This window comes from Siphateles boraxobius, unplaced genomic scaffold (assembly GCF_051911475.1).
Source record: "Siphateles boraxobius isolate OS27281-9 unplaced genomic scaffold, OSU_SipBor_1 37, whole genome shotgun sequence".
In the NCBI taxonomy this organism is placed as follows: domain Eukaryota; kingdom Metazoa; phylum Chordata; class Actinopteri; order Cypriniformes; family Leuciscidae; genus Siphateles; species Siphateles boraxobius.
The window spans coordinates 2,768,546-2,784,281 of record NW_027508997.1 but is presented as its reverse complement, the minus strand read 5'-3'; the positions used below and the strand labels follow the sequence as shown (position 1 = coordinate 2,784,281).

Below are 15,736 nucleotides of genomic sequence, written 5' to 3'. Positions count from 1 at the left end.
TTTATTTTACACACTTTAAGCATCATCGTATCGCATATCACATTTTTCTTCAATATCGTGCGGTCCTACTTAAAATGTAGTTCCATTGGTGGCAGTCATGAAAACTGGTGTGAGTCCACATGTGGCTTCATCAGACATCATAGAGTGCATGTAACAACAAACACAGCGAGCCGTGATGTCTGATTCAGTTTAAGTCAGTCAAAAATATTTACTTTCAGATTCACAACTGACTCCCTTGCTGAATCGTGATTCATGTTCTTAGAAGTCAGAGTGATATTTATAAGGATTTTTGTTTTGTTTGGAGCGCTGTGGTTTTGTGAAAGGGTATTCCTAGTAAGTGTTAAGACACATGGATGTTATCAATTTTATATCGTCATACACTGAATTGCATCAGAAGAAAATAATCTCCATGTCTAGATACATCAGGCAAGTGACATTGTACAATTTGTGGCAGCTTTGTATGATTAGTAATGTATCAGAACTGAAACTCTTGCCACATTGTGATGGCCACATCATTCTGCCACCATGTCACACGATAAATCAACTCTGAACGCTACTGGGATACTTCCTAAAGACTTCCCACCACAGACTTATGGAACCCAGGAAGGAAACCTTCAGCAACACATTCCTTAGGAAGCGCTCGGTGGAGAACACTCACACACGCACGCACGGCGGAACTGGAATCCGTATGCTTGCCATCTCTCAAATGTTTTAATTCAGCATGATAAAACATCCGTTATTTATAAGGTGATTGAGCGTAAAGTATTTTGGAGCACAAGTCCATCCATCATGAGCAGACAGCAAGCTGTGAAACTCATTACTGTACGCTCCGGCCTGCTCTTCACTGCCCGGCTCCACTCCGCTCTGTGGTCAGCCGGAATAATGTGACTTCTGTTCAAAATATGCAGCATAAAAAATACATTTTATTTGCTGGATAACAGGTGCTGGCTAGGCAGGGAATGTGTACTAATGAAGTCATGGTTTATGAATGCATCATGTTTGGACTGGGGCCTATTGTTGTTTCCCAGTAATAATAATAATATAAAACTAATATAAAATTATTCAAATATTAAAATATTAAAAAAAGTTCAGTCTTGTAAGAGACACTGAAAGGAGTCTCTTACACTCACCAAGGCTACATTATTTTATCAAAAATACAGTAAACGGTAATATTGTGAAATATTAAAATAAATAAAAAATATTCCTGTGAGGACAAAGCTGAATTTTCAGCATAATTACTCTAGTCTTTAGTGTCACATGATCCTTTAGAAATCATTCTAATATGCTGATTTGCTTATTATTTTTGACTAATTGCTGATTCTCATTATTATTATTATTATCTGTTAAACTGTGAAAACTGTGATGGATATTTTCTTTTTTCTTTTTTTTAATTGAAAGAAGTTTTTTAAAGTTTATAAATGTACTGTCATTTGACCATTTAATGCATTTTTGTCGAATTTAAAGTAACACTATGTAGTTTTTCAACCTTCGTTATATATTTCCAAGACCCTTGTGATGGTACATCGACTTACAATAGGTTGAATGACACGTCTGCCATAGCCTGACAGTGTCTGTATCGCTTTTACTGGCACTATGTTACTTTCGGGTTTCGGTTAGGAACCCGAGCACAAAAAAAACTACAAAATTCGACTGCTTTACGGCATACGTCGTATATGCCGTATGCTATACGCCACATGCTATACGCCACTTCCTCAGATCCTGACGTGAGAGCCCAACTAGCGTTTGATACCCGTCTCCGGCTTATGTTGTTGTCATGACCGAAGCAACAAGTAAAAGGAAAAAGGCAAAGGTTTTGTCAGAGGAAACTAAAAGAAGAAAAAGGGAGAGTGACAAATTAAAAGACCGGACGAGGATCACTATTGGAGGGAGAGCAAGACAGTTTGAAGACTGTGAGAGTGTGCGCGCGCGACCGGCTCTCTCTCTATGCCCGTTCTTTCAGTAACATGCACCCTGTCACAAGCGCAGCAGTCAGTCATCTGTAAAGTGTTTATACATTTATAAATAAATCAGGGAGTCAGGGAGCTGACTATCGCGCAAAATGTAAAAGGCTGAATACGGAATGTTACGGAATCTATCTGGTCCTCCATTTATCTTCATGAATCAAGTAATGCTAGTAGAGCAGCGAATTATCAATCTGGTAGCTACACTAACATGCTAGTTTACGATGGTTATAATAAATAATCTTTCAGGATAACTATCCTAATGTCTGCAGGCTGATATGTTTGTGTATTTATTTTTCTGGTGAATGTGTCTTGACGTTTGAAAAAAATAAAACCCATGAAATTATATTCATATGACATGCTGAAATATATGCCAATGTACCTGGGATGAAGACATTTCACACGCAACGCTGGCAGTCTGCCCGCGAGAACTCAAGACAGTATTGGCTTGTCAACAAATGCACACGTATATCGCCTGGTGTAACCATGACAGATTTTACGACAGTAGTAGAAGACAATACTGTTTCCCAACTGTAGGGGGACCCCGAAAGCAAAAACCGTAAAAAACGACATAGTGTTGCTTTAAGTATTTGTTTCTTAAAGTATCTGTATAATACCTGTATACTGTTTTTTTCGGCACCTTTAGATTTAAAAATGACATGTTTTGCTGCATGCAGAACCCTTAAATTCTTTATCATCTCTCCCACTCCCACTTTTCCACTTTTAACCTCCCCCTTCAAAGTAGAGTTCATTCTCACACAAGCAGCATTTCACCTCTGTCAAAACGAACAGCATTTGAATCTGCTCAAAATGACTGGAGGGTGATTTAAACGAAGCCCCCCAGGTCAAAGGTCGCCTTTAGCCCTGCTGTTTATTTGTTTGCCTTTGTCACTCAAAATCTCTTCTGCACTTTATTTTTTTTTTAATATCGGCCTCAAGGTGCAGCAAACAAATCCCCGGCTGCCCCTCGAGTGCAGGGGAGAGTGATGAGGTGGAGGAGAAAGAAGAAAGGCCGGGATTAGGGGTGAGGGCTAGCTAAACAGGCCAGTTGTTTATCTTTGTGCAGTGAAGGTAGTGCTGTGCTGTCACTTTCTCATTCCTCACATAAAAAACGGGCTCTTCCTCTTGCTCTGTGCTCCCGGTCAGTAGTGCTTTAATGTAAGACCACTTCTCCTGAACCCCTTCTCATTACCTTACCTAATGTTAAGAGCTTTGATCTTCAAGAACAGGCCTCTTGATGCATCACAACAATTAACATTATTTATGATGGCCTACCCTCTCTCTCACTCTTTCCCTCTTTTATGCCTTTTGTTTTTAGTTTTTGCTTGTACACATTGAAAAGGTGTGTGTTTTTTTTGTTGTTGTTGAAAAGTGTTTAATGCTCACCAGTGCTGGATTTATTTGATTAAAAATACAGTAAATCAAGAATTTTTATTTTAATGTTGTTACAAAAGAAAACCAGAAAAGGTAATTTAATTTTCTACCAGGATATTATCTGTTTATTTTACTGACATTTACTTCAACCCTAAAACACAACACAGTGCAATGTGAAAAATGTATTCAAAATGAGAGTAAAATTCCTTCATATTACCACAATGCATTGGGCCCTATTTTTTACAGGCTTTACTTAGTGGATTATTATGCTTATTTGGTGCTCAAGAAACATTTATTATCATTAATGTTAAAAACTGTTGTGCTGCTTAATATTCTTATGGAAACCATGATATATATTTATGTTAAAGCTGCAGTCCGTAGTTTTTCCTCTTTGTCGCAACTTTACGTGAGTTGTGCCTCGGCACGGCACAGCGCGGATGAATCCAATGTTTTGAGGAGAATGTGCGGCTGTCAGTCACCGCACTTGGTGTGGTTACTGTCATTCGGAATCAAAGATTTTACTTTTTGGAAGTACGTTATGACCAACATAAGAATTTTTACTTGAAAATGTCATCTGAACAATTAAGTAACATCCACTCTTATTCTGACCAACTAAGGGGAAAAAAAGCATTGCAGTAAATCGCGCTGATTAAATCTAACCGTAAATTAATACTGTAAATCAAATTATACTTTGTTCTCAAATTGTTAATGTTAACAACATCAATATTGCCTGACTACATTTAATGCCCTTCCGATATTTATCCTGGTTTTCGCATGGGCCCGGTTGGAGTCTCTTTTTTTCTGTAGCCACTCCAAAGTCTTTTGCATTTTTTTCAAAAGGTCAATCTGCAGTTTTCACTGGTGATTGTGGTTTGAACCTTTCTGGATCCGCCATCAAATTGATAAGTTTAATTATATCAAGTGCTGTGAGAAAAGGCTATAAATCTCCACCTCCAGCATCCTCACACGTAATATAGCCAACTAGCCGAGACGCAAAGACATGTTCGAATTTCCTGCGGAAATCCACCAGTTCCACTGGAATTAAAAACATTATTACAAGCTTACCTTTTGAAATCGCGCTAAGGCAAGCAGTTAGTTTTGAACACTGGCTAGTTATGTACTTGATCAAATTTATTTTGGATAATTTTTAACCCAAAGAAGTGACGGAATGCAGATTTAAGAATTATTTGATGAATAGAAAGTTCTATATAAAAATTTATTTGAAATAGAAATCTTTTGTACTGTCACTTTTGATCGAAGTATAATGTATCTTTGCTAAATAAAACAATTAATCCCCTTAAAAAAAGTACCTAAAACTTTTGAATAGTACCGTAGTTAGTAATAAACTAAAGTTGTTTAAGAGTTTTTTTAGTTTTTTTTTAAATGTAAAGCTATTTTTTCCAAGGCAAAATCAGAAATACATTGAGATCCTGTGCATTATAAATGCAAACAATATTTCATCCCTTCATTCTAAAATACAGCTTTAATATCACACTGTAAGGGGAAAAATTGTCAATGAGTTACTTTGGAAGCTTTTAGAAAAGTTTTAATTTCTCTGGGGCTTTCAAATTGGCTGTTTAGGTTGTGGCGAGCATTGTTCGGCGCATTTATAAAACACCACTGTGGGTTGTACTGAACGACCGTATGGAGTTCCATAACATTGTTACAACCTAATTGCCCTCTTCGACAAGTGCCAATTTTCTTCAAGAGGCAGGAGAGAAAAGAGCGGACGGGTGAGAAGTGAGTTGACATGCGTCAAACTCCTCCCCGTAGATGGATCAGGCTGTGGTTGGGGCCTGAGATGAGAAGTCTCCCTGGGTTTGCTTTAGCCGTGCTGGCCTTGTTAGTTCGTCCCATCTCTTGCAGCATTAGAGCAGGCTACTGGAAAGACTCTCTAATTCCGGCTAGCAGATCAATAACCATCAGTGTTTGGTTTTGGGCTGCTGGCTTGGTCACGGGATGCTCCACCCCCCCACCTCCCCTGCTCGCCCCCATTCGCAACCCTTGTAGGCTGAGGGTCGTTTTGTTTGGAGGTAATTTGCACTGTGAGCTTGTGAACTGTGTCTCAATTGAGTCTCAATTGGCGCTTGTCTGTATGGAGTGAGTGGGCCAGGAAGGTTTGATGCACATACATTTATTTTTCCTTTCATTCAAAGAGTATATATTATGCAATTTCCAAACATTTTGATACGGTGAAATAGTTTGATAAATCCTTATTAATTTTATTCATTATTAGGGATGACCAAAATCTTTTATGACGATATGAGTATTTTTATTTCACGATAAAGTTATTATTGCTTTAAATCTCTCAGACAGTGCTCAGAAACCATCTCTTAGGCGAATGTGCACATATGCGGAAATGAGTTCTCTTTCACTGCTTATTGCACTTCAGAGGTTTAAAATCACTTATTTTTAAATGGGTAGTATACAAATCACAAGCTTTCATGACAGTGCAGCACGACAACTTTATATGAGAGCATAACTGCGATAGAGACTTTTTACTCCAAAATTTCTACCGGGTCTGCCGGTATATTGCCTACCCCTATTCATTATACTCTTGTAAATAGGGTTGATAAATGTATTGGTACCAGTCGGTACTAAAATAAAAAGTTGATGGTACCAGCATTTCTGCTTTACCAGTAGTACAGAGTACCCGGTATATTTGGAACCCGCTGATAGACATTGTTTCAAACGCTCTCATTCGTGTTTGTTTGAGCGCTCTCTGAACATCAATGGTTTCTATTTAAAATTTGTGTTTTTATAAGCATGAAGCATTGTAGCCAATCACAATCATATCTGTTGAGGGCGTGAACGTTATACCCTAAAAAATACCCTGAAACTTTACAAGTAGGGTTGTTATGGTAGTAAAGGAAAGAGCATAGCTGTTTTCAGTCTGACAGAAGACACTTGGCCTGTATAATTGTCTAAAATATGTGACATAGCGGTCTGACAAATTAAGTTATTCATTCTTTTGTGATTAGATTAAACAAACACAAAGGCCCAGCGGGTCTAGTACTGAGAGTCAGCCACTGTTTGTATTACTGCTGCTGTAGCCTGATCATTTGCTTCTCTGAATAGCTGTCCTACACACGCGCACACACACATTGGTCTATAAAGCCTGGTGGAAAAATGCCGCCTCTTGTTTGTGTGGTGTAATGTTGCTCCTATGGAATTCTGATCTGTCAGTGATGCTTTAGTTACATTTACTACAGGGGGGAAATCTCAAACAGTTTAGGAAACTGGATACTGGATAATTTGGGTAGTTTTGATCTCTATGTTTATAGTTATGTCCTCTTTTATTTTAAATTCCCCTGAGTTTAGAGGAATATTCAAAGTAATCACCTACTAATACTGTATAGGGGTAGGTGGCATACCAAAATGTTAATGTTTTCACTATCACTTTTATATCATGGTACAAATCATGGTAATATCTTTTTTGTTATAATCCTCTCTAGTACTTTTATTTGGAGCTTGATGGATTGATAATATACCTTAGAATGATAAATAAAAATAAAATTGAATTAAAAATACAATTAAAAACAAGGCATGTTATTTAGATAAAAATTAAAATATCTTATTTTAAGCTATTATTCACGTCTGCCGCCTTGTAAGAAACACTGACTGAACTGTATTTTCTGTAAACTCATATTCTCCTCAGTAACAGTTTAGAGAGTTTGATAAGTGATTTTATTTTCTTTTATTCATTATGTGTAGTATTATGGGTCTTAAAAGCAAAGGGCAGCATAAAACAAAGGACCTTACGTCACAGTGAAATGGAAGTAGCAATAGGAACGTTTTGAATAAACATTACAAGTTCAAATTATTTTTTTAAACTGGAACACATGCATGAATGAATTGTTCACAATTAGATCTATAACATGTATTTAGAAAATAGATAGGGTTAATTTTCATTTCTTCAAATATATATAGTTTATATATAAACCTGCTTTTGGTGCTCATCAGGATGCATTTGTATCAGTGTAACACAGTTTTAATGTGCTTTCGTAATGCTGTTCTCGACATTGCTCTGCTATGTACATTTATAGCTCAGACCCTCAACCTCTTAAACTGTGCTCTGTTTTAAGCTCTTTCTGCACCAGTGCCAATTGATGTGCATGTGTAATGTGTGGCAGCGGCATCTCCTTTAGGTGCTCCCAGGGGCCCCAGGGTCCGAGGATATTTGCGGAGGTACCAGTCACACTCGACTGCACAGGCGGCTGTTAAACCAGACTTGGTCCATTCATCAGAGTTTAGACTTACAGCGAGCACAACAGAACAGACCATTGTGCAGTTTCCAATGCGGTTGGAAAAGTTGATATTTTGCGAAACTTGAAATACAATGATAATGCCGTATTTGTGCATTATGAAGCAGTATATAATATCATGGAGATGAGCCATAGTCTCTGTTTTTGCTAACAGCTTCTCTGCTAGTTATACACAGGCACAATTGAATCTTAAGGGAGATTGTTAGGAGCCGTACTGTGCTGTACCGTTGCTCAATTTTCGGAGCTTGTTCTCCAAGGACACGCACATACTTGGAGACTCAAAACCCTTAACCGTAGCATACATGGATGGGTGACCGACTTTAATCCCTTTTTTATTTTGGTCAATGTCACACAGAGGTCACCCTGGTTACTGTGTGATTGCCTCACCATCATGGGCCAACACCTCAATTTCTTTATTTCCCTGCGTGGCCCCGGAGATTGCACTGAAGTACCGAGTCATATTTAGCCTTTATTTAAGAAGATTGGCGCACATGGGGGTAGGCAGTACGACGGGCCGCCGATGGTCGGCTGGATCAATACAACACAATTGAGTTCTCCAATCTGAGAGACTAGCTGCAGTGAAGGTGGCACTTATGGGGTGATCGCTTCTGATGAAGACTTTATTAGCTTCTATTGACAGATTCATTTGAGATCCCTCTCCCTTCATCGCTACCACCTCACTCCAGACTCTCCTCCACTGTAAAGTAATATAGTCTAAGCCCACCTTTAAAAGTTTTTGGGTTTGAAGAAATGCGTTAACAGCAGAGTTGTTTGGTCCTGTGTTTTCGAAGCTTCGCGACTGTTTCTTCGACTTGATTTCAAAGTAACATTTGTTATCCTTCTGCCGTCCCCAATTTCTTTGGCTTTTCGTGAACTTGGGTTAAGTGCTAAGCACTTGAGACCCTTGTTATCAGATACTGCAGCACCGTCAAAGAGTTTTCACTGTAGGAATGGAGCATTACTGAGCTTTTCCCCCACGAGAATACAAAGAAAACATCAAGTTCCCCAAAGAAACTGCGCAACAGAAGATTTGCTTTTGGAAGAGAGTCTAGAAGCAACCTGGCTGCGGATAAGACAAAGTGTGGAAATTTTCAAATGATTTAATATTTTATCTCCAAACAAGCTGCAGGCGTATTAGATATCACAAGCTAATACTCAGCAGTCATATGTGCGCTCTGTAAAATTGGCTGAGGCTAGACTCGGGCTTTGAAGTCACGAGTTGTTTTTTTGCGTCAAAGTAGCTGTTCGGGGGAACCCTAATCCGCCCCGTATTGCTATGGCAAGCTGCGCCTCGGCTCGACACTCGCAGCAGGTTTTCGTGACTCCACTAATTTTTCCATTGTTGTTTTACCTGGTTTGTATTTTGTAACCCTCGCCCCCCTCTTGCCGGCGTTCTCAGAGGGGCTGTTCCCCGCGCTCGGGTGGATTGGCCCGAGGTGCTTTCCCATCCACAAATAAAGAGCTCGGCGAAGATAATGAAGTATGTTGCATCCTCGGCTGCAGCTGTGTTTTGTTGGCTCTGTTAGATTAAGGCTTTATGTGTGGTGCTTATTTCTTATAAAAGCTCATCAATAAACTCAGACCTGCAGGCCTAAATTTGTATCATGCAACTGGCCGTTTGTTTCTTGGCCTCTGCTGTTCTCATCAGGAATGTTTGTATGGGACGCACTGTGTAGAATTCATCTGATTTTCCAACTTAAATGTAAGCAAAGTGTATGCCCTTTTAGTATAGTATCAGTAGGTCTGCACAACTATATAATCTGGTAGTATCTGTAATGGATCTGATTGGTGTAATGTTTTTGTGCTAAACCCAATGCCATGCTTCATACATACAAATGCATTATTAATGGTAATTTATCAATATTACCATGTTGTTTGTAATGTGAGTTTTTGTTTTCCAAATGGCTCTTTCTCTTTTGTTTTGTCTTTCTTTTTTTTTTTACAAATTGAACTGTTTATTAAACCTAATCTTAAAAAAAGTTTGCATATTTTTTTTGTTCACATTTGATACATCAAGCTTTTGTCTCATAGTATAATATAGGATAAAATTGGAGCTTATACTTGAGGATAGGTACAATCATTCAGAGGTCCAAACTGAGCAAAATTAACCTATTTGGTGCAGTTGCTGATATTTATGACAGTTGTCACACTATATCTCCCAATAATATTTATTTGTAAGATGGTATAAGTTTATATTCAAAACTCAAAGTATATGCATTTTCAAAGTAGTTTTTAATGTGGGCGAAAAATATGTAATGTGATACAATGGTGATTGAGAGATGCAGAAATAAATGTTCATCAAAGCCTGATATTTGATACTTAAATTTAACATGAGTTTTCTAAAAATATGATGCATGGTTAACCAAGTAAATCTAAGTTGCTCAACAACATAAGATCCTGTCCCCCCCCCCCCCCCCCCCCCTCCCATTTGGAAAAAAACTATTTATTTTGCATTTTAGTATTTGCATGTACTGCACCATCCATTGTTCATCCTTGGTAATGGTGACCCAGAACAAATCTCTTATGTGAGAGTTGATTCATGAAAATATTAAGTATTCTACCCTCAAATCATCAATTTTATTTTACCTAAAAATTGTAGCATTACTAAAACTAATATGTATCGATACTGGGAAATACAGAAAAAAAAGTACTACTCTTACTCCGTTTCTAAAAAGCGGTATCATCCCTAATGATGAGAGAGAGGCTTTAATTTTCCCAGCAGCTGTTACTTCAGCGGGCTAGCAGCAGAGTCCTCCCACCCTAACGAGTTCAGTCATTTTCATTAATGCTAAATCCTACATCCTACACAGCTGCTTTAAACAAGAGCTTTTGGAAACAGAGTTGTAATAAGATACTTCACTCTGCCAAGGTGAATAAGAAACAGCCCTCTCTTTACCCGCTCCATTGCTGTACCTTTCTGCCCTGTTGCATCTTTACATGTATGCAACACAGGTTCGTAATTTCAGTCATGACACACGTCTTATAAATCATTGTTCATGTATATGCCGATGATTTATAGAGAACGTAATTATTTTTAGCAATTGAACAATTTGTTCTACAAGCTGAAAATAGTAACTGACTAGTATCTTATTCATCATGTGTTTGTCAGTAGGTTGAATTGCTCTCCTCTGACCTAGAGACTTGTCTTTTGTAATTCTAGATCTTTCCGATGTGGAACCCAATGTGTTTCTTAGACCTTTCCTGGAGGTGATCCGCTCAGAGGACACAACTGGACCAATCACAGGCTTGGCTCTCACATCGGTCAACAAGTTCTTGTCATATGAACTTATAGGTGAGTTTTTATTGTGCCTGAGAGAAAAAAAGACTCAGGTTTTGGTTTTTTGGGGGGGGGGTTTGCTCCAGACTATTAGATGCTAAATCAAATGTAATTAAGCATGTTTTCCATATTCTTTAGGTCATCAGAGATTATCCAAGTGTTAATGTAGAAATATGAATACATTTAATATACAAAGACTAGCACTTACATTTGGGGTCAGTACAATATTTTTTTAAGTATATTTTTTATTCAGCAAAGATGCATTAAATTGATCAAAAGTGACCGTAAATACATTTTTAATGTTTCGCAGCATAGCCGTGTTTAACATTAATACTTAGGAATGTTTCAGTTATTTAAAATTGAAGTAATTTACAATATTAATGTTTTTTACTATATTTTTGATCAACGTTTCACTAATTTGTTTACTAACTAAAACAAGGGAACAAATTATATCTACGTGGTGATTTAGTAAAACGAGGGAACGAATTCGTAAAAGATGCTGATGTATTAGTAAGTCATGGGAAGGAATTGTAGGCCTATATTGTGGGCCTACAATTGTAAAAAAAATAATCAATTTATATCATGTTTGGGGCTCCGTAAATGAGAGACTTTTTTCAAAAAACAATCAAAAACCTTACTGACCCCAAACTTTTGAATAGTAGTGTATATTATCATCATTAATAAATATTAACACAGACATTGATCATATTAAATGAATAGTTTTTAATTAAATTGAATATAAAAATTCAGTCTTTATTTGTCCTTCTAAACCTGTCTAATGTTCTTTCATCTGTGAAACACTAAAGAGAAGTTCAACAGCTGCTTCATACAATGAAAGTGAATGGTGACCAAGGGCTGTCGAGCTTTAAAAAAATGACAAAATTATTATTTATTTGTTGTAACGTAATCATAAATATGTGCATCATTTAAAAAAATATTTTAACAACATATTTGGTTTAGAACAACATTAGGGTGAGAGGGTGAAGTATTCATTTTTGGTTGAATTATCCCTTTAATGGTCTTTTAGTTTTTTGGTCGCATCTTAGCCCACCAGTCAGATAATCTTCAAAGAGTAGCTCATTGGTCAACGTCATCTTTGAATGCACTTCTCAGCAGAAGTCTTGATGGATGGACTGTATTTTCTCATTGACGCAGGAGAGCTTGTTTTTCAGCAGTTGTGATCGGCACAGACTGTCCTCTTCCTTGTTAGGGAAATATGGCCAGATGCTGCTAGTGTCGGTTCAAAGTGTGAAACCAGCACCCTGTTCAGGATACAAGCCGTCTCTAGTTTTCTCCCCTCTCCCATAACTAGTCAGCTGTTTGAAAAAACTACAATGAGAGCACTTGTCAAGCAGCTGTATGTTTTGCAAAACTAAAGGATGGTTTTACTGATGTTACCAGTGCTCTAAGCCATAACATGATACAGTACTGAGTAGATACCTGGAATGTAAATCTTTTGCATGTATTTTTTTTCTACATTAAACATTAATTCTATTAATAAAAATCTGATTTAAACCTGGGAATAAATAATTTTTTTAGCATTTTTAAAAATCTAAAACACAAGTAAAATTATGCCTTAAAATCAATGAAGACATTTTCAAGATTCTATAATATTCTTTGGTTCACGAACATTAAACATTAATTCTATGAATAAAAATCTAATTTAAACCTGGAAATAAATAAAATTTCAGCATTTTTAAAAATTTAAAACACAAGTAAAATTATGCCCTAAAATCAATGAAGACATTTTCAAGCTTCTATAATATTCTTTGGTTCACGAACATTAAACATTAATTATATGAATAAAAATCTAATTTAAACCTGGAAATAAATACAATTTCAGCATTTTTAAAAATCTAAAACACAATTAAAATTATGCCTTAAAATCAATGAAGACATTTTCAAGATTCTATAATATTCTTTGCTTCACTAAACACACACACTATACATGCATACTACGGGGCTGTTGAATGCTTGAATCTGATTGGTTGACGTGCAACGTGTGCAGTTGTTTTCAGGGAAACGCACGACTAAAGTAGTTCCAGGCAGGTCTTGACCGCATTACAGTTCCATATCACTTCACCAAATGATGATTCACAAATTATTTCCATGTTTTTGCCACAAAATTACGTATATATGTACGGTAAGCACATACACTCTTTCTCCCACTCTATCTCCCACTCAAACGCACATACATACAGTACGGACACACACTCGCACAGAAACATGTTGTCAGCGCTGCTCTGACGATTCTATCAGTAAAATAGTTTAGCAACTTAAAAGCTTCATGAATTTCTCACTAGTGAGGTAATAAAGGCACTGTTCTTGAGGCAGATAAACGTAGTTTCGCTATTAGTAGAGACGCTGCTGCCAAACACTGTTTAGAGGAGACGGAGTCCTACACACAAGAACATGTTAAGGACAAAAACCTGACAAATGTCTTGAAATACATCATCTGAAGAATGTTTTGAGGTGTGGTAACTGTAGTATAAGCGGAATAATTGACTCCGGGCCATTGAATTATTAGAAAAACAATGCACACTCGAGTGTGTGTGTGTGTAGCCTATATAAAAACAGAAGTACATTCACTATTGGAATGCAATAGACAGATACAGATGAACTAAACTAATTCTGGACACCCTGCGAGCTGCTGTCACCCCAGATGCACCCTTGTTCCCAATCCCCCATGATGCCAGCATCTCATCAGGATAGGTTGCTATGGCAACCTGCGCTGTAGATCTCCACACCTCGGCCCCCTTTACTTGTAGGATAAGGGTTAGTAGTTGCACATGCATATGTTCCTGGAGTACAAGTGTCATTTTGTCAAAAAGTACCAGCTCCAGCACACCTGGCTGTAAATGTGTCATTTTTTCAAGCAATTTATTTTTTTTAGAAGTTATTGGCCTAATATGGGCTAATACTGTATAAATTGAAATACAATGCACTGCAGCATGTATTCCGCTGTCTGTTTTTGTTCTTTTCTTTTTTTTTACTTAACTTTTTCCTGAGTAACATACAGAAATTACTCGTAGAGCTTCAACACTCTTTCTCTTTTTTCTTCTCTCTCTCACACACACAGAGCTGTGCTAATCCCAGGTGAGCACTCCTGACGAGCGTGACATATTAATGCACTCGTATGAGTGTGTGATTAAATGACCTTTAGGTATGTGAGAGGCTGTGTGCTGACTGATGGGTTATGCTCATTCAGACTGCTCTAATCTGCCATGAAGAGTGACATTATCATTACTCCCAATTAGCATTCCATAGACATACAGTATGGCCACACATTATAGGTCTTACATTAACAGCTCTGATTGATTCACAACTCACTGTGATGCAGGGGTCTTAACTTCGGATTTTGGTTATAGACTCTAATTGATCACTGACTCTTCATATATGTCAGATATGGTTTTATAGTATGGTTTGTATGGGTGAGAAGTCTAACCATACACTCCTGAGAACACTAAAAAAATTAAAATAATAATATGTGGAGTGTGGACTAATAATTTATTTATTTTGTTTAATTTGTATTTTAGTGTCACCTATAGAGGACATTGAGACTTAAGTCACAATTTAAGTCTGTAAAACTAATATCATAAATGTTGGAAATGTTTTCTCCTTTCCTTCAAATCAATATACATGAACCATGAGTTTATTTAGGCAAGCTATTATTTTGATCTCTCCATTTCGCAGGTGTTGCTGGTGTTGTCCCAAAATTAGCTTTTCTTACACACACGTTTTTGATCTTGTAAAGTTGCACCATAACAATTACACAAGTTTATAAAGCACATTTCATACACAATAGTAATTCAAAGTGCTTTACATAAAAATATATATTTTTAAAGAATCATACAATAATCACAAGTGCATAGAAAATAAGAATGACAATAAAAACAAAGAATAAGACATTGTTTAAATTTTTTTTTTTTAAATGTATTAAAACAGAAAAGAATTAAAAGAATGAAAAAAGGACACTGCTAAAATAAAGTCGGACGTACAGTAGCACAGTGCTTATTTAGTAAATGCACAGCTAAACGTATTTTGAGTCTGGATTTGAATGTCTACTGTTGGAACACACTGATCTCTTCTGGAAGCTGGTTCCAGCTATTGGTGGCGTAATAGCTCAAAGCGGACTCACCGTGCTCTGAGTGAACCCTTGGTATTTCTAACTGATTTCTACTAATGATCTGAGTGATCTGTTGGGTTTAAATCTGCAATCTATTGAGGACTTAGTCCATTGAGTGAATTATAAACTAGTAATTGTGCTTTAAAGTCAATTCTAAATGTAACCAGAAGCCAGTGTAAAGACTTGGACAGGTGTGTAATGTTCTGATTTTCTGGTTCTGCTCAGAATCCTGGCAAACTATTCACATATGTTCTCAAAGACATTACATAATATTTATTTTTGTTCACATATAATATTTTCTTGCTGCTATGTTTGTAAATTGACATGATGTGTGTTGTCATTCACATACTATATTTATTACAATATTGTATTGATGAGTTTTGGAGGAAACTTGTTAATGCAAAAAAAAAATAAAAAAAATAATGATACTAGTAACCCATAGGAATATTATTATTTTGTTACCCCTTTTAACCTGTATTGTTTGCTCTGCAGCTTTGAATCATTCTTCAGATGTGTATTTTCAAGTCAAAATTTGAAACTCATCATATACCAACCGGTGGCTTTTCTTCTCTTAAAATTAGTTGTGGAATTTTTTTTATAAACCAATTAAAATAGTTATCTCTGAAAAGCCTAGTATGTCATCTTGTATAGTCTTGAAAACCCAAATCTCCTCTTCAGTGGGCTGAAGAGATTTTTTTTTTTTCATATATGGTTAAACTTTACAAATAGGCAG

General features: G+C 36.8%; 1 protein-coding gene across 5 annotated transcripts in view; it reads left to right on the top strand.

Moving 5' to 3' along the window:
- gbf1 (golgi brefeldin A resistant guanine nucleotide exchange factor 1) overlaps nucleotides 1-15,736 on the top strand; it is an 86,904-nt gene that overhangs the window by 35,108 nt on the left and 36,060 nt on the right. For all 5 annotated transcript variants that reach the window (XM_077196993.1, XM_077196992.1, XM_077196991.1 and 2 more), the window contains exon 4: nucleotides 10,761-10,892. In XM_077196993.1, the coding sequence (XP_077053108.1) occupies nucleotides 10,761-10,892 (132 nt within the window). The remainder of the gene's footprint in view (nucleotides 1-10,760; nucleotides 10,893-15,736) is intronic.